This window comes from Rhinoderma darwinii, chromosome 3, assembly GCF_050947455.1.
Source record: "Rhinoderma darwinii isolate aRhiDar2 chromosome 3, aRhiDar2.hap1, whole genome shotgun sequence".
Taxonomy (NCBI): Eukaryota; Metazoa; Chordata; class Amphibia; order Anura; family Rhinodermatidae; genus Rhinoderma; species Rhinoderma darwinii.
The window spans coordinates 141,674,910-141,698,568 of NC_134689.1; the positions used below are offsets into that span (position 1 = coordinate 141,674,910).

The 23,659-nt window shown below is 42.1% G+C and overlaps 1 protein-coding gene across 1 annotated transcript in view; it reads right to left on the reverse strand.

Moving 5' to 3' along the window:
- Positions 1-23,659, reverse strand: part of CEP290 (centrosomal protein 290) — a 214,458-nt gene that overhangs the window by 95,375 nt on the left and 95,424 nt on the right. Inside the window, exons 25-30 of the mRNA XM_075856803.1 lie at positions 22,125-22,298; positions 20,923-21,034; positions 19,133-19,338; positions 18,278-18,429; positions 5,185-5,296; positions 813-1,268 (exon numbers count right to left, since the gene is read on the reverse strand). Coding sequence (XP_075712918.1) covers positions 813-1,268; positions 5,185-5,296; positions 18,278-18,429; positions 19,133-19,338; positions 20,923-21,034; positions 22,125-22,298 — 1,212 coding nt within the window. The remainder of the gene's footprint in view (positions 1-812; positions 1,269-5,184; positions 5,297-18,277; positions 18,430-19,132; positions 19,339-20,922; positions 21,035-22,124; positions 22,299-23,659) is intronic.

Genomic DNA, 23,659 nt, shown 5'->3' on the forward strand with positions numbered 1-23,659 from the left:
ATGATGTACATTTCTTGGAATCGCACCTGCTTTCTGTTAAGTTTTTATCACACAGAATCTGTAGCTCACAATAAAGAGCTATGACTGGAGGACATGTGGTACACATCTCTAGTCTTACAGTAAGGAAAAAAATAGATATTGTAGAATCTTATTGAGTGTCTAAACAGTTTGATATGGTGATTTTTCAGATTTTATGGATATATCTCCTAGCAATGTCTATAGTCCATATACTTCTAAGACTTCATATTCCTATCACGGATATTATCTTTACTTTTCGCAAATGCCAACATTTTTCCATACATCGGAAAACTATATTAATACTTGATTAAGAAGTTTATGAAACTTTCATAAATCAAATCGCACTTGGTGAAACTGGAAAACCTTTAAAATATAATGTTTATACTGAATTCCATATTTTATTTTTTTTTTCATTTCTCCAATGCATCTACAAAAAAAATAAAACAAAATATTTTTTTTTTCAAATAGTATTTCTTAGAAATATCCTATCGAATTGTGTTTACAGCACTACAGACTACAAACAAACCCTGGGTGCAGTAAGATCCTTTAGTCACGTGGGACTACACTCCGGCTGCCTACTCTTTTCTCGAATATGTAGACTGTAGAAGAGGGAGCATATGGAAGGGCGTAATATAGGACACCAGGATCAGACTACACACAGGGTTAGATGCACTGGATAAATAAAAAAAAATGGTTGCCATAGTACACATAGCCTGGCATAATAGCGTTTAACATCAATGACCATTTATAAACAAATCATAACCACAATAATATAGTGAACAAAGTTGACCAACCTTCTGCGCTCCCCTAGCATCTTTAAGAGTACTGATGAGTTCCTCTAAACCTTTCAGGTTAAGCTCTAGTTCCAGGGCACGGCTTTCTGTATCTCTACGCTGTTGTTGAACTAGTTGCATATCTTGAATGGTCTTTAACTTGTTAGTCTGAAGTTCTATTAGGGTCTTTGAAAACTTCTCCTGCTGGGCTAGAGGAAGGGCCCCACTGAACTGTCGCCTCAAGGTCTGAATTGTATGACGGAGGTGTTTAGCCCGGTTTCTTCCTTCTAGACGGGCATAATACAGGGCCTGCTCCTTGTCATCAATCTTCTGTTCTAAACGTAAGCTATAGGCCTCTATTTTCTGCAGTTTGGATGTGGTGGCTTCTAACTTTGCTACAGAAGTGGATTCACTGACTTGTAGAGCTACTATATGCTGGTGTAATTTAGCAATCAATGCTTTCTCATCAGCCTGATCCTATAAAGCAAACAAACATAAAAGTTATGACAGATGATCAAATCGAGCATAGAATAGGAATGACATGTAAGTTGGGATGAAAACAGTTTTCAGAAACTAGTATATTTCTTTTATACTACAGTACAATGCAAATCGAAAGAGAAATAGGCAAAAACTCTTAGTCCCCATGCACACGACAGCAAAAAACCTCCGTTTTTGCGGACCGCGATTGCGGTCCGCAAAAACGGAGCCATTCACTTTCATTGAACACTGACACCTTTCCGTAGCTCTACGGAAGGGTGTCCGTGCCGTGAAAATGTTCCGGGAATTATGGAACAGGTCCGTTCTTTCGCATTTTGCGGGCCGTGCTCCCATACTTTGTATGGGAGCACGGCCCGAAAATGCGGCTGTCAGTCAGCGGCCGGCCGTGCCCGCAATCGCGGGCCGTGATTGTGGGCACGGTCGTGTGCATGGGGCCTTAAAAAGCACCTCAAGTCTACTCTAAAATCCTGGTTAGTGTGAAATGAATGGGAATCTGTCACAGCGACTGATCCGGTTGACCTCCCTCATTTAGGCGTTCATTTTGAAGACGCATTTAAAGAGCTATAACTTTATTTATATAACTTATTTTTTTGTCGACATAGTGTATGAGTATTTGTTTGTTGCAGTACAAGTTGTATTTTTTAATGACACCATCTTGGGGTACATAAAATGTATTGATCAACTTTCATTACATTTTTTTGAGGAAAAATAACAAATTTTGCGTCTTAAAATTTATGCCGTTTACTGTGTCGTACAAATAACATTATAACTTAATTCAGCAGTCGTTACGATTACAGCAATACCATATGTATATATTTTTTTGTGTTTTACTATTTTTGCACAATTAAAACACCTTTTTTCAAAATAATAACTTATTTATTTTTCCTTTTTTCCACTGATGTAGCGGTTTAAGGCTATGTTCACACGGAGTATTTTGCAGGAGGAATATCTGCCTAAAAATTCCGTTTGGAAGTTTGAGGCAGATTTTCCTCTCCCTGCACGCCGATTTTCGCCCGCGGCCATTGAGCGCCACAGGCATAAAACACAGCGAAATACGCTTTCTCTGCCTCCCATTGAAGTCAATGGGAGGTCAGAGGCAGAAACGCCCGAAGATAGGGCAGGTCGCTTCTTTTTCCCACGAGGCAGTTTTACTGCTCGCGGGAAAAAGACGCCGACGCCTCCCATTGAAATCAATGGGAGGCATTTTCGGGCCGTTTTTGCCAAGTTTTGCGACGCGGTTTCCACGTCAAAAAACTCGTCAAAATACTCTGTGTGAACATAGCCTAAGGAATTATTTTTTTGCGGGCCGACTCAGAGTTTTTATTGGTACAATTGTGGGGTACATATCACTTTATCACATTTTTTTGGAAGGCAGGATGAAAAGAAAACAGAAATTCTCGCATAGTTTTGTATTTTATTTTTTTACACTGTTCTCTGTGCAGGTTAAACAACATAAAAGTTTTAGAGTTCGGGTCGTTACAGACGCGGAAATACCAATTATGTGTAGCTTTTTTCATAATAAAGCATTTTGTAGTGAGATATTTTTTTTCCCTTGGAATTTTTTATTTAATTATTAGAAACTTTCTGAAACTATTTTTTAGGTTCTTTTTAGTCCCACTAGGGGACTTCACCTTGCGATCATTTGATCACTTTTATAATACACTGCAATACTTCTGTATTGCAGTGTATTATGCCTGTCCATCTAAAAAAAGACTTGGGGTTAAATGGGTGGGATCGATGCTAATTTCATTCCTGCTTTAGACAGCCCAATACCTGCTCTAGCCGGCAAGGGACACTCATGACGGGCTTATGTAATAGCACCGTCAAAAGGCAACGCTGTGGAATAAGTACCCTTATAATAACTACCGTGAAAACACATATTGGTGGTCATTAAGGGGTTTACTTATTAGCCCCAATATGTTTTGATCTAAGACCAGCACAGGCTCCGAAAGTCGTCAAGTGACCGCACCCATGACCCCTTTACAATTAGGCCAGGACCACACACACACAGCTTCGATGCAGTTTTAGGAAGTTTTTTTTATCCCAAACACAGGGGTGGACACAAAAGAAAGTAGATGCATCAGTCTCTTTTTAATACATTTCCTCACTTTTGGATCCACTTCTGGCTTGGACTAAAAAAAAACTGAGCCAAAAAATGCAACAAAACTGTGCGTGATCCTGGCCTAAAGGTGTGGTGGATAAAGTCACATAAATTACAAACCACATGCACTTGCTAGGGCACCATTCTCCAGTTGCAGTAGCACCCACTAACATATGCTCTAAATGGGAGCTGCTGTGTGCAGGGTCTTCACCCTGGAGTTCTGCAGTCCTTGTGTCTACAGGAATGATATTGAGAGAGGTACAGTAAAGTAGTAACCAATGAATCGATTTCCTTGACAAAGAGTGGATTAGAAACGTGTACTAAAAAAAATGAAATATCTTCTTTTCAGTCATCATTTACATAGAGCCATTTCTAGTAATAGTCAAAGAAAAAACCCCTTTGGTGATTTTCTAAAAAGTATATGTGTGTATCTATTTCCTCTTTATATTTGTCTGTGCAACCTGTGTCACGGCCAAAGTTGCCATGTAGCCCCAGCCTTAAAGTGTAGCTAAACATTTGACGAACTTCTGACATGTCATAGCGACACGTCAGAAGTTTGGATTGGTGGGGGTCCGAGCACTGAGACCCTCACCAATCGCTACAACGAAGCAGCTAAAGCACTCGTGTGAGCGCTCAGCCGCTTAGTTTCTGTTCGGCTTTTTCCGGAAAGCCGATGTATCGGAGTACGGGCTCATAGACTTGGTATTGAGTCCGTACACCGATACATTTATTTCCATAAAAAGCCGATCAGACACGAAGAAGAAGCTGAGCGCTCAAACGAGTGCTTTAGCTGCTTCGTTTTAGCGATTAGTGGGGGTCTCCATGCTCGGACCCCCACCAATCCAAACTTCTGACATGTCACTATGACATGTCAGAAGTTTGTCGAACGTTTAGCTACACTTTAAGGGAAAGGACTAAGCACACAGCAACCCATATCTGGTTCTTGGATCCTTGTCAGTATGACTTGTAGGGGAGTGGGATATTGAGCTAAAAGGGTTTGCCTCGTAAAGACAATCCCTGCCCGAGTGCCCTATTAGGGCACTTGGAAGTCATAGAGGATCCTCCGCTCAGTACCCCCCTCTATAGCCATAAAGGAGAGCAGCTCCCACCCTTGCAGACCCTTTCTCGGCCATTCATTTAAATGTATGTAAATGCATGGCTGAACAAAATGTCTGTTTCTCCAGGGATTCTTAACCGAGACGATTGGCCTTTCGCCGGGGCGGCTCTCTTTAGAGAAGGGGTTCTCTACATAAGAAAGCCCCTTTGACTCCAGTAAAACCTTTACGTTTTTTTAGGTTTTGTGTGAAAGTTAGCTTTAAATCATATTAACTAGAGACTTTTATACAGTAAACTTGTGTCGTGACTATGTTTGGAAACAAGACAGAACACATTGTATTTATTTTGAAGCAATGCCACATTCTGTACATTGTCCATATAGTTAAACTATTGCACATTAATCAGATAGTAATGGAGATATTTTTCTTTTAATTAAAATGTACTTTAATGGTAAATAAAAGTATAAATAAAAATACTCTATATAGTACTTTTATGAACTAGCTATTTGAGGTGAACGTCCATAAAATAATATTCAAAGGACTGTTGTATTTGTTGGCTTAAGGGAGCATACACTTCACACATTTTATGAAACATAAATTCGCTTCTAAACCTTCTAATCTTAGACAGCTGTTGAAGGAAATACACAGCTAACCAAAGTGAACTAAATCAAATATTTTTAAAAATCTCAACACATTCGAGCTGCTCAAAGGATGTATTCACATGATTTATAGTACTTACCTGAAAATCCAAAACTTGTTTCCGGAGGGACTCAACTTCCTTTTCTCTTGACTGCTGTCTACAAACTATTGATGAAACTTGAGCTTTGGCTATATCAGAGAGAGTGCGTAATCTAATGCAAACAAAATAAAGTAAGCACAATTAATTATATATATATATATATATATATATATATATATATATATATATATGATAGATATTTTTGCGAATGATTTAAAACAAGTAGGAGCTATTTTCAAAAGTATTCCTTAGTTAAAGAAAAAGCTAAAGAATCATTTACATTGAATTTCCTAAAAATAATTATTTCATTTATCAAGACCAATGAGTATCATCAACTTGCACAGCAGCAATAACCAAGTTGCAAATGATAGAATAAAAATAATAAATGTTAACATTTCTTTCATAAACCTGTACCTTTTAATCACAAATTCTAATCTAACCATTAGATTATGCATTCTTAAGATGCAGCATGGCCTACTGGCGTACAGAGCTTTGGACTAAGAATAGCCATACACATCAGCATATTATACCCCATAACCAATGTCCACCTGTTAAAAAAACAAACAAAAAAAAAAAATTTTTTTTATCGTTTCGTTTATTTCTACATTTTCAGTTGAAGATAAGTGCAAGAACAAGCACCAGAACAAATAAACATTGCCTCAATCACAGGTTAGGTAATGTCTTCTCAAACATAAAGGGTAATAATGGAAAATCACATATCAGCAATACAAAAGAATAAAGCAATATAGTCAAAAGCAAGTAACACTTGTCTCACATTCAGCTACGATCCATGTACATAAATAGCATAAGCAGCAGACTCGGGAAAGTGGAGAGGGTCGGTTTCTACTCATCCAGAGACAGAGTGGCATGTGAAGAACACCAGAGAGCCCATACTTTCTAAAACTTTTGAGGACACTTACAATGCAGATACACGACTTTCATATATTGCAACATGTCATTAATTAACTTGATCCAGTAATCACCAATAGTGGGGGTCCCGGGCAGGGACAATCCATCTATGGGCAATGGATGGGGCCACTAGTCTGAGTCCTCCAGGTCGGCCGAAAAGACACAGCTCGGGGTCAAAAGGAATAGGGGCATCTAGTACACCTGCAATGACATTCTCTACATCTCTCCAAAAATCTGCTGTGGGGTGCCAGGGCCAGATAAGATGCCATACAGTGATGATATTTGGGGGAGGAGTGCTACCAAGCTCAATTAAGCTGTAGAGGGGTAAGATAGGCTTGGTGAGTGAAGTAGAGCGCTGTCAATTTATTGGTGGCCACCGTGGAGACCAAAAGATGAGGAGATGGCATATCCTCCCACTCACCATCAGGAGTAAAGGAGGTAATGAATTGAGCACATCATAGACATGCAGGGGTGGACGCAGTTCATGAAATGGTCTCAGAAGCAGGTTATATACAGAGGATGTTCTTAGGTCAGAGGGTGCAGTAACAAACACGTTGAGCAAAGGATAATCTGGAAACTCAGAAGTGCGATACTCTGGGAATTGTGCCCGCTGTGTCAAAGCTGGAGAAAGCGATAAAAAGCATGTCTAGGTATATCAAATGACCCTTGCATATGTTTAAACGTCATCCAAGAGTCTACAGCCAGTAATTGCGAGACATATATAATAGCTTTAATAAGTCAAAACTCCCACCACTGCATGACCACAATCTCAGAGAGCAAAAGATTGTACCACAAAACCCAATTAGTCATCGGCAGCATACAATTTTTTCTAATGAGAACATACCTGGCAAACTAATGTATGTAATGAAGCAATGGCATATTGAACAAAAGGGGACCCTCCCTCCAAATAAAATGAAAGGCTAGCACGCCCGAATTAATCCTGCAGCAGCGTTTCTGACTCAGCCCCTAAAGAGGGCAAGAATCAGGGTCTGAGCAAACTACCTTTAGGAACCAAGTAATAGAGAAAGGCCTCATGCACATGGTCAGCAACTCCACGGGTCCGTAGTGGTCCATTGGACCGCAAAAAACCCTTGTTATACATCTGTGTGTCATCCTGTCTAATGGATCCGCAACGATTCACCAGTATTGTTGAATCCGCAATTGCGGACTGTAAAATTACTTGTCCTAAGTTTTTGCAGTCCTCAATTGCGGCCCCCGCACCTATCGGTCACGTGCATGAGGCCATTGAAAAGAATGGGTCCGAAATTTACCTGCAAAACTGCGGATATATTGCGGCCACAAAAATACGGTCGTGTGCATGAGCCTACCAGTTTAAGATGCTTAAAGAGGCTCTGTCACCAGATTTTCAAACCCCTATCTCGTATTGCAGCAGATCGGCGCTGCAATGTAGATTACAGGAACGTTTTTTTTTTTCAAAAACGAGCATTTTTGGCCAAGTTATGAGCATTTTTATATTTATGCAAATGAGCCTTTCTTAAGTACAACTGGGCATGTTTAAAGTTAAGTCCAAGTGGGCGTGTATTGTGTGTGTACATCTGGGTGTTTTTACTTGTTTTACTAGCTGGGCGTTGTGAATGGAAGTGTATGATGCTGACGAATCAGCATCATCCACTTCTCTTCGTTACCACCCAGCTTCTGGCAGTGCACAGACATACAGCGTGTTCTCGAGAGATCACGCTGTGACGTCACTTCCTGCCCCATGTCCTGCATCTGTCGCCTGGTGCCGATGTGTCCTCGCTCGTCCGACACGATGCAGGACCTGGGGCAGGAAGTGACGTCACAGCGTGATCTCTCGAGAACACGCTGTGTGTCTGTGCACTGCCAGAAGCTGGGTGTTAACGAAGAGAAGTGGATGATGCTGATTCGTCAGCATCATACACTTCTATTCACAACACCCAGCTAGTAAAAGAAGTAAAAACGCCCAGATTTACACACACAATACACGCCCACTTGTACTTAACTTTAAACACGCCCAGATGTACTTAAGAAAGGCTCATTTGCATAAAATATAAAAATGCTCATAACTTGGCCAAAAATGCTCGTTTTTGAAAAAAACAAAACGTTACTGTAAATCTACATTGCAGCGCCGATCTGCTGCAATACGAGATAGGGGTTTGAAAATCTGGTGACAGAGCCTCTTTAAGCGGAACTAGTGATAGTTTAACTCTGGAGCCAGATAAAGGACAACAAAATATTATCAATGGTTCTTAAGACTGATTTAGGGATAGGAGTGCAGACATGTCGCAGAGTACACAACAGCTTAGGTAAAACCATGACCTAAAATAAGTTCACCCGACCAATCACTGACATAGGAAAGGTAATCAAGCTTTGGTCTGGTCCTTCATCCACTTGACCACTGAAGAAACATTACATCGAGAGTACTCAGCAGTAGGGATGCACGATTCATCGAAACTTCGATACGGTTTCGATACCGTGCACCCCCAAACGGTTCGATACATTATTTCATGCATTTCGATACTAAGCTGTGCGGCCGCACAGCTAAGTATAGTAACACATGAATGTATTAGAGTGGGCTGCGGCTGTGTAATACAGCCAGTGCACCGCTCCTGACAAGTGCGCACCGTCAGGATGATGCGATGCAGCCAGCACTGCACTAATGAGCGGCGGCACTGAAGACAGAACACAGCGGGCACACTGCAAAACACCCCTATGTTCTGTCTTCAGTGGCTGAAACGCCCCTCATTAGTGCAGCGGCGGCTGCATCACCTCAGGCTGACCGCGCGCGCACTTAATGTCAGGAGCGGGGTAATGGCTGTATTACAGAGCCGCAGCCCCGCTCTAACACGACGAAGATCAGAGAAACCTCTCATCTCCGCTGCTATTCCCCTGAATGCTGCGATCAAAGCGGACTACAGAATTCAGGGGAAAATGAGAAGGGGGGGATGCCACTTGGATCGCATCACAGGAATCCCCGTGACGCGATTGAGAGACATACCATATATGGGCAGACAGCCCAGGGTCCATTGAAGGACCCCAGGGCTGTCTTACCATATTTCCTGTCATTAGGGCATACTTAGGTATGTCCTAACAACTGCCTGTTTACTATCCGTACACAGGCTAATGTACTAGAATATAGATGTAACCTCCATCTGCCGCACATTAATAGTAATTAACCCCATCATGTACCTTACACATTAACCCATTATGACTGAGAAACATGTTGGGGTTAATTACTATTAATGTGAGGCACATTCAAATTTCATCACACCTCGTGCCTCACATCAGAAAATGGAAGAACATTTTTTTTTTTTTATTACTGTTGGCAAAGTATCGTCTGGATATCGAAATCACAATACTACACAAAGTATCGGTATCGAAGTCCAAATTCTGGTATTGTGACATCCCTACTCAGCAGCAGTACGGTAATATCTATTCCCAGATATTTACACCCAGACACCAAATGTAGGGGATATCTCTGCTCAATTATAGCCTCAGAGTTGTCATCCAACGGGTAGAGCTAGAGCACAGACTTGTCCCAATTGATGAGCAGGCCCGAATAAGTGCCAAACTCATGAATCAGATGGACGGCAGTTCTCAGTGCGGATCCAGAGACTTCTAGAACTAAATTTAGATTGAACACCATGAATTGAACACTATGACGGGACAGACCCAGGATATCAGAGGTTCTAAGTTGGATAGCAAGAGCCACAATCGCAAGGGCAAAAAGGGAGGGGGACAGGGGACACCCTTAACGGGTACCTCTACCAAGGAGGAAAGATGAGGAGTGCTGCCCATTAGTCATAAGTCTGAAAGGTCAGATACATACTCCTCTCCTGAGGTCTCCTCTGACTCTTTAGTAAGTCTCTTGACATATGAGACAAATGATTAGAGGCATCCCTGTATAAAAGCCTTGACCATATTCCAAGATGACTGCTTTTCTCAGAAGAGGGGTTTTACCGTAAAAAACTCCACCAGCTCAGATCTGGGACTGGCTGCAGAAACAGAGAGAGACAGAATGGGGGTATTCTCTAATTGGTGGGTAAAGATCTGAGGGGGCGCTGAGAAGGAAATCAACTGTGGAAAATGGTCGGATATACCCCTAGGGCGATACCAGACATCCGCTATATGTAGTGGGGGTAAGGGGGGTCCGAATGTATTGTCTATCGATAAGGAATGATGGGTAGGGGAGTAGCAGGAAAAAAACCTGGTTGTTTGAGGTGCCTCCAAATATCACACCATTAAATCTCATCCAGCCACGTTTAAAGCCAGGTGTACAACAGGGGGTGTGAGATGAGGCAGAGGGAGATAGTCTATCAAAAGGAGGGATCCGGGAACAAATTGAAGTCCTAACTAATTGAAGACAAATAGGAGGGCCTGTTTTAGGAGTCCAAGATTAGCTGGAGAAGGGTTGTAAATCACCAGAGATAACATTTTATAGCTGTCAACTGTACAGGCAAGAAAAACATAAGAACCCTCTGAATCTGACCTCCACCGCAGATCTCACAGAGCTGTGTATAAGAACAGATAGCCCCCAAGAATAATTGGAACGACAGAAATAGCATAACCAACCCACCCATCTCCCCTTCAATGCTTATAGCTGCTGCGGTAAAAGATGTGTCTCAAGTAGGCACAGAATCATCATTATAATTTTACACAAAGAAGAAAACCAGACTTCTCTTGAGAGGATTAATTAGTTCCCTCACATTGCAGACCAGAAACTTAAAATCACCATTAGACATGGAGAGAAGAAAAATATATGGAGGTTCCTCAGTGCAGCCGCTGAAAGGACAGGTCGGATCTTCGGTGCACAGACTTGGCACATACCAATATCGGACCGGTACAGGTCATAAACATGAAAACATGTGCAAGTGCAAGACAATGCAAAACAATGCAAGTGCAGCTGGACATACTGGGACAATGCAGCACATCAACAGTGGAGATATACAAAAACTGTACATTGTGACGCAGACAAAACAGAACAATACACTACAGCAGTAGCAGATCCATGCCAGGATCAAGATAGAACAGTCACTGACAATCCCAAAAAATGCAATTCCCTTCCCAACCTGACCCACACCCACCCCACCTACACTGTACCCAAAGTAGGCTTGGTTCCCAAACAGAAACTACAGTGGGACACATTAACTAAGTAATGAGCAGAAAGTCACCGATTCGGTGGCTATCACCTGAACATGTGCACCATATCCATTCAAATCGGTAGTAGTAGAGTAGTCACAGCAGAAATGTAGGATAGTCACCACCTTATCCAGAAGGTAGCTCAAAGGCTACAATCTCCACCGATCGGTGTGCTATTGGCGAGAACACTCATTGCCTCTTAATCCTGAACTCATCTTGCAGCAGGATTCGGGAGACCATCAAGCCATGCTGTCGCCTCTCTTAGAGACTCACAGAAATTAGCCTGCCATTCCATAATACTCGAAGATGAGCCGGAAAGGCCATAGAGTAAGAGATGCTTTTGTTGCGCAGCCTTTTTTGATGTCAATAAAAGGTTGCCCTCTGCTTCTGCATATCAATGGAGAAATCCGGGAAAAACAAGATGAAGGCTTTATTAAGTTTAATCTGACCACTGGCACAGGTCAAAGCAAAGATTTTGTCCCGGTCTTTGTAGTTTAGGCTGTGCATAAGAAAAGGCTTTAGAGCGGTGCCAGGGGGTAATGGGATAGTGGCAACCCAAAGGGCTCTATTTACTGCAAACGCCACTTAGGAGTCTTCTCAAAAAGCTCTTTCAGCCACTGCTCAGCAAATCTTTCACCAAGTTCGTCCTCAGAGCACTCTGGCAGGCCCACAGCTCTTACGTTCTTGCACCAGAGCCAGTTCTCCAAGTTATCAGCTTTCGCTTGCAAGGCTTTGGTGGTCCCATGCAGGCCGACAAATTTGGCTGTGAAGGGCTGTAGCTGGTCTACAATAATCGATATGCAGCCCTCTGCATCAGTGACCTGCTCCTTCAGCACCTGGAAGTCATGGCGCAGTAGGCCAAGACCCACCAGGACCATCTCTATCTTCCCAGTAAGTGAAACCCGACCGGACATAATGGCCGCCTGCAGCTGCACAGATACTTGTTGCAGGGTAAGTTCTTGAGGTTCAGGTGCTGCGGCGCTGTGTGGTGCCGAGGATGGCTCTGCCAATGGGCCTGCTTGAGTGACATTGTGGGCCTGATTGCTTGCATGTTTTTAATTACTGGGCTAATTTTGACTATCATGAGTGTTGTAACGGTATGCCACCAGGTTCCGACCAGTACTTTGATAGTCAGAGCCTACTTAGCTGGTAGGATCTGATGACAGGATAGGGCTTAGGCATCATGCATGCAACAGTTTCCGTTTTGCGAAGCGCAAAACACGGATCCTAGTGGCTTCAATGTGCTGTCTTTTTTTTTTTGTGGACCCATACACTAGAAGGGTAAGACGGACCAAAAATATGGACAAGAATAGGACCCGTTCTATGATTTCTGTAGCGGACACACGGGTCTGCCAAAAAACAGATATGTGCATGGCCCCATAGAAATTAATGTTTCAGTGTGCTATGTGCAAAAAACAAAGGATAGAGCACAGAATAAAACAACGGTCGTGTGCATGAGCTCTTGGGTCGAAGGATAGCCGGAGCTCTGTGAAAGAATGTCTGCTCACATTCTGCGCAAGGACACGCCTCCAATATACTATCGTTTACAGCGTTATAGATGTACTCAACTATAGAAGAATGATTCTTAATGGGAGATTCTTTCTGGGGTTCTGCTACTGCTTATCAGAAGTAACAAATGGAAAGCTATGAACATGTGTAAACTGCTGGTTTTCATTGCTCAACAGGCAGCAAATAATATTGAGATCCTTATTATGGGGGATTTTAACTATCCTGACATTAATTGGGACATAGAGGTCGCTGGATGTGCTAAAAAATGAACGTTTTTATACACAAATCCAAATCATTATTTTGCTCAGTTCGTTGAAAAACTAACCAGAGGGGATAATGTTCTGGATCTGGTCTCATCTAATAGACCAGACACAATATCAGATGTGGTGGTCCGGGAGCACTTGGGCAATAGTGATCACAATATGGTAGGTTTTAATAGAATATTCAATATAATAGTACGAAGGAGGGGCGGGGGGGGAGCTATAAAAACTTGGAATTTTAGGAGAGCAAAATTCAATAGACTGAGGGAAGCACATAGCCTTGTTGACTGGGATAATGTTAGGGTAAATAGGGATACTGAAGAGAAATGGGGAGCTTATAAAGATATATTACATGAATCGTGTAGTAAGTTTATACCCACTGGTAACAAAATGTCTAGAAATAAAAGGAGACCAATATGGATGAATAGGGAATACTGAATATAGTAAGACAAAAACAAAACGCATTCAAAACATTGAAGGCTGAGAGCTCAGCAAAAGCATTCCAGATTTACAAGGATCTCAATAGAAAAGGTAAAAATGACATCAAGTTAGCAAAGTTATCTACAGAAAAACAAATCGCTAATGACATTAAAATAAATCCCAAAATTGTTATAAATATATTAATCACAGCAGGAAAAAATCTGATATTATTGGCCCTGTTAATGATGAGCATGTGAATATAATTGTATAGGACAAAGAGAGGGCTGAGATATTAACCCTTTCATGACCAAGGGTCATTGATACCCATGTCCAGGTCAAATTTTCCGTTTCTGATATACATTTCTTTAAACAATAATATCTTTGCAACTGCTTTGAATATCACAACTATTTTCACTTTGTTTGTTTTTTTTTACAAGACTTATGAGGCTTTCATTTTCTAGATTAGTTTAATTAATTCCATGTTTTGAATTTTTATTATGAACAGACAAATCACTAAAAATGTGAAAAAAAAGTACTTTTTTGTAACTTTCTATATATATTTCTCTATATTGTATGTATGTATAGGACACAGTGAGTATAATATATATATATATATATATATATATATATATATACACACACACACACACACACACACACACACACACACAATGTCACCCTGGATCGCTGTGAGCGGATAAGAGGGCTATAAGGCTATATTCACATGACGTGAAAAGGGCAGTTAACAACGGATCAACTGTCAGTTTTTCATTGCTGTTTTGCATCAATGTGTCTCAAAATTTGAATCCAAATTTTTCACCCACATTTGACATCCATTTTTCATGGAAGTTTAAAAAAAGTAGGGTATTTTTGTGTCACAGCCACCTGAAAACACCACAGTGCCCAAGCAGATAGTGACGCAATACCGCTGTAGATAGTGCCACATTGCCCACTGTAGATAGTGCCAGTGCCCACATAGATAGTGCCCACTGTAAATAGCGCCACAGTGCCCACATAGTGTCACAATTCCCACTGTAGATCATGCCCACAGAGTGCCACACACAGTGCCCCTGTAGGTAGTGCCCATATTATGCCAGTGCCCATGTAAATAGTGCCGCACCCCATGTATATAGCACCCCCTGTAGACAGCACAACAGCCCCTGTAGATAGTGCCACACCCTGCAGATAGCGCCAACCCCTGCAGATAGCACTATCCCCCTGAAAACAGCACCGCCCATTGAAGACAGCACCACCCCCTGTAGATAGCGCCACTTCCCCTGTAGATAGTGCCATTCCCCCTGTATCAGCAATTCCCAGCGTAAATGGCACCCCCTTCCTGTAAAATAGCACCACTGCAGCTCCCTGTAAGGTCTCATTCCCACGACAGGGTTTCCCGGCCGGGTGCCGGCCGTTCATAAATCGGCCGGCACCCGGCTGCATTAGGAATAATAGACCCCTAGTGGGGCTATTCACACGACCGATTTTTTGACGGCCTGGAAAACCGGCCGTCAAAAAATAGGACATGCTCTATCTTCGGCCAGGTACCCGGCCGCCCGGCTCCGATAGAAGTCTATGGGGCCAGGTAATACACGGCCATCACCGGGATGTGTCCCGAGTGATGGCCGGGTTTTCCGGCGCTTGCGCTCTATCTCCTCCTCCTCACAGCGCAGAGTGCATGTGAGGAGGAGGCGTTGATGCCATTCTGACGAATGGCTGTGCGCTGTACACTGTGTGGCAGGGCCGGGGTGTACAGCAGGTGGAAGGGAGTGCTGCGCTGGCTCGTTTCCCCTGCTTGTTTTAAAAGCGCAATGGCCCGGCGACACCTTCGATGGCGCCGCTCGCAGCTGCTGCTGCTGCTACTACTGCAGCGACGCCACTATAGCAGAAAAGGGAGGTATCTCCCCGCTCTGCTATGTGCTAGCCGCACTTTAGCTCCTTGAAGGAGCGGAATCCCCGTGTTTTCGGGGATTCCGCTCCTGGACAGAGCGCTTGACGTCTCTGTCCATATCTGGGCAGTGACATCAGGGGAAACTCCTGAAGCGGAATCCCCGAACACATGGGGATTCCCCTTCAGGAGTTGCCGCTGATGTCACTGTCCAGATCTGCCCGGCCCGGCACGGATGCAAAACTTCATGCAAAATGGCCGATTTTACCGGCCGGCACTCGGGCGGGACCCGGTCGTGTGAATCCCGCCTAAGAGCGGAATCCATCTGGCTGGGGATTCCACTCCTAGCGGGTGCCCCTGATGTCATTGTCAATACATGGACAGTGAAATTAGGGGCTAACTCTTAAAGCCTCAGCGTCGGTAGCGCTTTTGCCGGGGATTCCGGACCAGGAGTACCCCATGGCGTCACTGTCCATATATGGATAGTGACGCCAGGGGCTTCTCCAGTAGTGGAATCCCCGGCACAGAGCGATCGGACACCAGGGATTCCTCTCCTAGAGAGAGAGACGCTGACGTCACTGTCCATATATGGAGAGTGACGCCAGGGGCTTCTCCAGTAGAGGAATCCCCGGTCCGTGTGTCGGCCGGGGATTCCGCTCCTAGGGAGAGCCCCTGATGGTGGACAGTGACTCTCTAGAACCGAAATCCCAGACACAGAGCGATCTGACTCGTAGTGGGAGTTTAGGTGGCGCTATCTACGGTGGGGGGGGGGAATGTAGGTTGCTATCTACAGGGGGGGGCACTATTTACAGCGGGGATGGAGAGACGTCGGGGGCTCCCTCTAGGGGGAGCTTAGGTGGCACCATCTGCAGGAGGTTTTGCGCTATCTACAGTGGGGTGTGTAGTCCAGGGCTGTTAAAGCCCCGGCAGACACGAGTGCAGCGCTGCTCACTCAACCCCTAGGGGGCCATTCAACTGGCCCACGACGACCAATCCACTTTCCAGGAAATGGTTCATCTAGGAATGTTCGGACCTGACACCCATAATGTCACCCATAACTTGTAAATAACTCATGAAAGAATAAAGTAACGTTAAAACCAAGCACACCATTGTTTTTCTTGTGAAATTCTCGATAAGTTTGATGTGTCACATGACCCTCTTCCCATTGAAAAAACTAAAGTTGGATACAAAATGGCCGACTTAAAATGGCCACCATGGTCAACACCCAGCTTGAAAAGTTTCCCCCTCCCATATACTAATGTGCCACAAACAGGAAGTTAATATCACCAACCATTCCCATTTTATTTAGGTGTATCCATATAAATGGCCCACCCTGTATATTAAAAGGAATAAAACTGGGGATAACGGAACAAGAGAAGGACCTGTGTATTCTGGTTACAAATAAGCTAAGCAGCAGCACTCAATGTCAAGCAGAAGCTGCAAAAGCAAATAGTATTTTAGGGTGTATAAAAAGTGAGATAAAGACCCGTAATTCAAACGTAATATTACCACTCTATAAATTCCTTGTAAGGCCACATCCCGAACATGGAATTCAGTTTTGGGCCCCACATTGTAAAAAGGATATAGGAGAACAGGAGAAGGTTCAACGGCCGGCGCCTATATTATTAAATGGGATGGGAGGTGTCGCTTATAATAAAAGGCTAGAGAAATTAGGCTTGTTCAGCTTGGAAAAAATACGTCTTAGAGGTGATCTTATTAACATGTACAAGTATATGTGTGGTCAATACAAAGACATGATCTGTTCCTTGCAATGACTCTACAAAGGACCAGGGGACATTCATTACGTGTGGAAGAAAGACGTTTCAGACATCAATATAGGAAAGGGTTCTTTACAATTACTATGGAACGTCCTACCCCAAGAGGTAGTAATGGCAGATACTATGTCAGCATTCAAAAAAGGCAAGATGATCATTTACTGACAAATGGCATTGAAAGTTATAATTAATCAAGTAATGAATGACGTGTAATTTATTGAGAAAGGTTGGACTTGATGGACTGGTCTCTTTTTTCAACTTATGTAACCATGTAACAGTCCTTAGCCTCATTCACACGACCGTAGCCATGTGCACGGCTGTGGTTTTGTGGTCGGCCGCGGTCATTATTTTCAATGTGCCTGACCCGCAGAACACGGCCGTAATAAGACATGTCCGTTCTTTCTGCGATGCGGGCTCCCGGGCCATGCACGGACAGTAAAAACTACGGTCGTGTGCATGGCCCCATAGATATGAATGGGGCCACAATTCTCCCGTGGATTTTCGGGGGAATTGCGGCCGCAAAAGCACGTTCGTGTGCATGAGGCTTTAGACCTTGTATTATAGAACATATTTGGAGAGTAGGTTAATGATCCATCTACAGTTTAAAAGGTGGTTTTACTTTCAATTGGAATACTGTATAATGCGGCACAATGAGCAGCAATGTAACACATGCTACATGGTAGTGCGGAGTCCCTCAGAGCAAGAGCTACGGTTTGTACTAAGTGAAAGAAACCCCTCTTTGACATCTGATAAAATGGATGGGGAATGTCCTGATGGGATACCCTCTTTAAAACATGCCGATTCCTTTGGAAGACATCAGCATGATCGTGCTATTCACTGCAGAACGCATTCTGTCTCCGTAATGATGATATTCTATACGAACATCCCAATGAACACCATGTGAATGTCTTTCAGTACTGCATTGGCTGTATTCTGATGGCGGCTTTTATCAAAAATATGAATTTCCCAGGCCTGCAGGCTATTTTCAGATTTTTCCAACTTGTAAAATAGAGAAATTGCAATATTAGAGAACGAATAACTAGCCAAATTCTTAAAACAATTATTATTGTTGCTCCAAATCGAACCTTCACAACTCGATTAGATTCCAAATAAAATTATAAGAGATTGCACAAAATATAAGATTAAAAACATACACTAACTCTAAACATGTGCACCAAAAGCAATAATCTTATCTTACCACAGCTGAGCCCACTTACTTTGAGACCTCAACTGTGAGTTTTGCTTCGCTTTTTTCAAGTTCCATGATTCTTCTCCGATCTGCATCAGACACTTCTTTAGTTACACTGTTTGCGAGCTCATCCCTTAGTGCTTGTTCTACCTTCTGTGTTTCAAGACTGATTCTAGTAAGCTAAAATAAAAAAATAAAAAAAAGACACATGACCAATATGTCAATAAGTGGAAACTACTAACATTTGTGCAAACATCAAGGCCATAGAAAGGAAAAAGCTTATTGGTGGGATCCATCGATACATTGACCATAAAATGAAACCAACACTATCATTCCGTACAAGCCCACACAGATGAGCATTGATCAAGTGCGACTTATTTTTAGTTTTTCTCTACCGTGTAATGGTGTAAATAGCATAATTTTGACAATGTCTAAGAAGTTATTCGGGACTTTTCAAAATAGGCAGCAGAGTAGGGGATGGCATATCATTATAAACAGTCAGATACTCACTCCCTAAGGCACCCTTGGCTCCAGCGGTGAGGTCCCGTTCTCTGCCGCTCTGGTCCCGAAAGCACCTGCATCGGTCACGTGTTGTTCAACGCCAGTGATTGGCTGCAGCAGCGTGTGACCAATGAACGGCATGTGACCTCTGCAGGAGCTTCCAGGACCACAGCGCTGGAGCAGAAGGCACGTCAGGGGGTGAGTATCTGCTAGCTAAATATGTTATTGCATACCTTGCCCTGCTTCAAATTTTAAAAAGTCCAGAATAAATCCCTTCAAGTTAGACATAGTAAAGGCAATGCAATCTCAATAAAATGTTACAAAAAAAGGCTTGCCATAAGTGTCACATTGCAAATGAAAATAGTGTATCTTTTATACTTGCCTCAGCAAACTTGGACTCAAGTTCAAAATTTCGTTCCTCCACTTGTTTCAATGTAATTCGTAAATGTTCATACATTTTATGGGAATGCTCAGCTCTTTCCCTTTCATTTAACTCTTTCATTTCCAGCATTGTAATCTTTTTTGAAATGGAAACAATTTCATTATTTGTTATGGCTTTTGTGGCTTTATCCATTGCAGAATTACCTCCTAGAAAAAAATTAAAAAAAATTCCGTTTCACTGTTCATCCATCAAGTTTTCATGAACATACTCATCAGAAATATTTAGTAAAATGGAAACAATCTTATATACTATATGCATATTTAAAGGTTTTTTTTCAACCATAAACATTTCAGGCATATCCTCAGCGGTGATGCTCGCATTTACAACACATGACTGCGGAGACTAGTGTTTTGCTGAAGTGGTCACGTGCCGGTATGGCCCGACATCGCTAGTAGGCTGTAAACAAAGACTGTTGCGGGATTGCCAGAGCTTCTGCGCTGGATCATCAGGGCACTTAAGAGGCGAGTACAGATTGTTTTGTTATTCTATAAAATTTGCTGCAACTCCTTTAATAAAAAGAGAGTTAAAAGTTTACACTTTGCTCAAGGAGAAGAATGAAATGTTGGACATTTAGTTTTATTATTAAGTGGATGTTGGTTGGCAGAATAATTACAATGCACCACCTTTATCTAATTTCGGCAGGGACGTCCTCTACTGTTGCATAGTTTTCATGCTCCGACTAGCTCTACACACAGGGTTTTATAATGTAACATTCCCAGTAAAAGTGAATTATAAATTATGCTTGTTCAATTGGTTGAATGTTTTTAATGAATATTGTGCTCATGAGTATTGAAATCTGCGACTGAATTTGAAATCTGCAGCATGCTCTAAAATCCAAACAGATTTTTTTCTACAGCATGTAAATGTGGCTTCTTAAAACTCTATATACTGTATCCAATCCACACTGTAAATCTGCAACAAACACACCATGTGTGACCAAGGCCTTTCACAAGGGTGACAGGGTTGCCAACCTCCTATTTTGTTGTCCTAATAATAAGCACATTATCATTTACTGGGAACTGTAAAATGACGATGATTACAATTACAGTAACCTGCACCAGGATCTCCATATATTTCTTACCGGCACTGGCTAAAAATCCTTGATATTTAAAGTGGTTGTCCCATCAAAAACAACCCCTTTCAGAATGCGGCCCCTGGGGCGATCAACTGATCACCCTGGGTCTCGCCCCTGGCACCACTGTCGAACAGCAAGGCAGCCAGCCAGGCATTTAGCCTGTCACAAGGCATTTCCCCTGTCACATGAAGATGAATGTCTGTCCTTGTAATATGAGGACGGCTCAAGTCTTTCAGAACGGGAGCAGCTCGTTAAGAGCGACTCTCCATTCTGGCTCATAGAGAGGGGTCCAGAGCGTGGGACATCCCACTCCATGATGTCCATATGCTCTAATAGGGCATATGGATAGTGCTTATCTTCATGAGACAACCCCTTTAAGGCATGGCAACACTGAAGAATGTTATAACACGGTTACTTAAAAATGCAGCAATAATACTGTGTTCCCTTTGTCTAATATTTAAGAGCGAAATGTTTCAGTGTGAGAGATATATAATACTAAAAGGACATATAAAGGGGGGGGGGTAAATACTTTTTCAAAGTACTGTATATGAAATTACTGTAAGAAAAAAAAACTAGTTGACAAAAAAAAATCAAAAAAAAAAAAAAAAAAAAATCACATTTTTGTTTGAGAAACCTCAATATCAGCAGTACATACCTAGTGCACCAATGTGTTCCCAGGCTTGCTCTAGAGTGTTGAGTTTTTCTTTAGTAATTTCCAATTCTTTGATATAAGAAGTAATCTGTGATTTCAGTGAAGCATTTTCATGCTGTTTAAAAGAATAACGATAGAGAAAATGTAGCTTCTTTTCTTTACAAACTATGAATAAACTTGTTCTAAAAGTACACATTTTAAGTCGTGTCTAACCCACCACATGCTGGAAATAAAGTTATGGGCATTTACACAACTATACTGAACTTTTTTATTGTAGCTTTAGCATAAATTGGGTACTTCGGCCACACAAGGAATCTGAGGGATATGTAGTGTCTACCATAAGCGAGGAGTATACAATTGCATTATGTGCATCCTCTAGCAGGTAGAACAATACAAATCACTGTGTCTGTAAGTGAGTATTAGCAGACAATATGGCACAGACACACTAAGGGTATGTTCACACAGGGCGGATACGCTGCAGAACAGTACACCGCATATCCGCCCTGGCGGCCACAGAGAATTCCAGCCGAAAAAAAACACACCAAATTGTGGTGCCGTTTTTCAATCAGAATGGCCGCTGCGGAAAACTGCACATAAAACAAATATGTATGGGCTCAATAGAAAGTCTATGAGACTGTACACTGCTCGATCGGCTTTCCGAGGATCGTGGGGGCCTCAGTGCTCGGACCCCCATAAATCAAAACTTCTGACATGTGACTATGACGTGTTTTTTTTAAAGTATAGGTACACCTTGAGGAATTTCTTCATATTCTATTCCCTAATACATTCTGGTAGGTTGAGCAAAGGTGAACCGATATCTGTATTATGCCACTCTATATCATGGGGCACTGACTGTATGGCACAATTTACTGTAAAGCACTTTAAAGGGGGCTCCCCTTAAAGGCTATGTATATCTTTGAGGGTCCTCTTTTAATAAATAGGTCAGTATGATTAGTGTAACTTCTTAATTAGTTTTTATTTAAAAATTCTTTTACTTTTGGTGATAAAACGGTTCTGCCATTAACCCTTTTTGTTTTGTCCAAAGAAGAGAACCCATTCAAAAAGAATGACTTTTCTAAAGGTTTCTAAACTTCCATTTCAAATGTTTAGCCAGAAATCCTAATAATATCAAGGTTTTTACAGAAGTCATCAACATTCTTTTACTTTAGAAATATATTTTTCATCAGCACATTCGTATACTGTACCTCTAAGTGCTGTAGGTTCGCCGCCCTCTGTACAAGTAAATTATCCTTCTGCAGCATGTCCCTGTACTTGGCAGTAAGATCATTATATTGTTTGTTGGCAGTTTCTAACTCCAATAAAGGAACGCTGTCATCCAAAGCTTTCTGTAAAGATGCCACTTTAAAAGCAGTAACATCCTATGCAAAAGAGAGAAAATTTATTAGACTCCCCATTGAACGAGCCTATATTAAAAATAAATGTGCATATTTCTACATCTCCTACTTTTTTGTAAAGAAGGTAATCTATCCAGGAGCCAACTTGACTTTTTTTTTTTAAGTAGCCATGCAATAATTGGATTTTTATTACCGTAAAATCTTTTTCTCATCACTTTTATTGGATGCAGAGATGAATGTGGGTACAGCTGCTGCTACTAGGAGGGGCACACCAACTAAAAAGTGTAAGCTACTGCTACCAGCTATAACCCTCCTGCAGGCACTGAGTTAAACCAGTTTTGGAGACAGAGAATACAAACGGATACAATAAACAATGAGGGGCATTCTGTTCCGACGAACCGTTTTTTTACACGGGCGTTTTTAAAAAACGGTCGCGAAAAAGAAGTGCATGTGACTTCTTGAGACATTTTTTGAACCGCTTTTCAAAGACTTTGAAAAAACAGTTCCAAAAACAGCCGTAAAAAACGCAGCGAAAAACGCAGCCAAAATCGCGAGTGGCTTAAAAAACATCTGAAAATCTGGGGCGGTTTTCCCTTGAAAACAGCGCCGTATTTTCAGAAGTTTTTTTGCTAATAGTGTGAACATACCCTAAGAGCCAAATGAAAACCCAAGAAAAAAAAAAAGACCACCCTTGAAGATGAAAATGGCCATGCTACCCCAACAAAAAGAAGAAAAAAAAACTTGGGTGGGTGCTGTGCCCCCTAATGAACGTGACAAGAAAAGGATTTTACGGTAACAAAAAAAAAAATCCAAATTTTACTGTCCATGTCATTGGGGGACACAGCAATTACTGTGGGATGCTCAAAAGCAGTCCAAAGGAAAATAACAGGGAATAAGTGTGGTGTCCTCGTTAAAGGGAAGGTATCACGAAAAAACAATTTTTTTTATATGTTTTTGCTTTTAGTAGGTTATTAAAATTAATTTTATTTAGTTGTGTTTTTGTGTTCTACCTTTTTCTTTCTTTCTTTAACTTTTCTATGGGGGCTGCCATTTTTTTTTCATCTCTGTATGTGTTGATTAACGACACATACAGAGATGAAATACGGCACATACATCCCCATAGTGAATGCGAACTGGAGCCGTTACATTCACTTTAGCGTATGCCGTCTGTGTGGGAACGGCGCATGCGCCGCTACCACACAGTCCAAATGGAAGGTCTTCGGACGAGCGACATCCGGCGCCATTTTCATGTGGACCGGAAGCCGCGGCTGGACAGTAAGATGACTACTTCCGGTCGCAGCTTCCGTCCATATGTTCAGAAGCAAGGACTAGGAGCGGCGGCGGCAGGAAAGTTATGTTTGTGTTATACTGTGTGATTACCACTG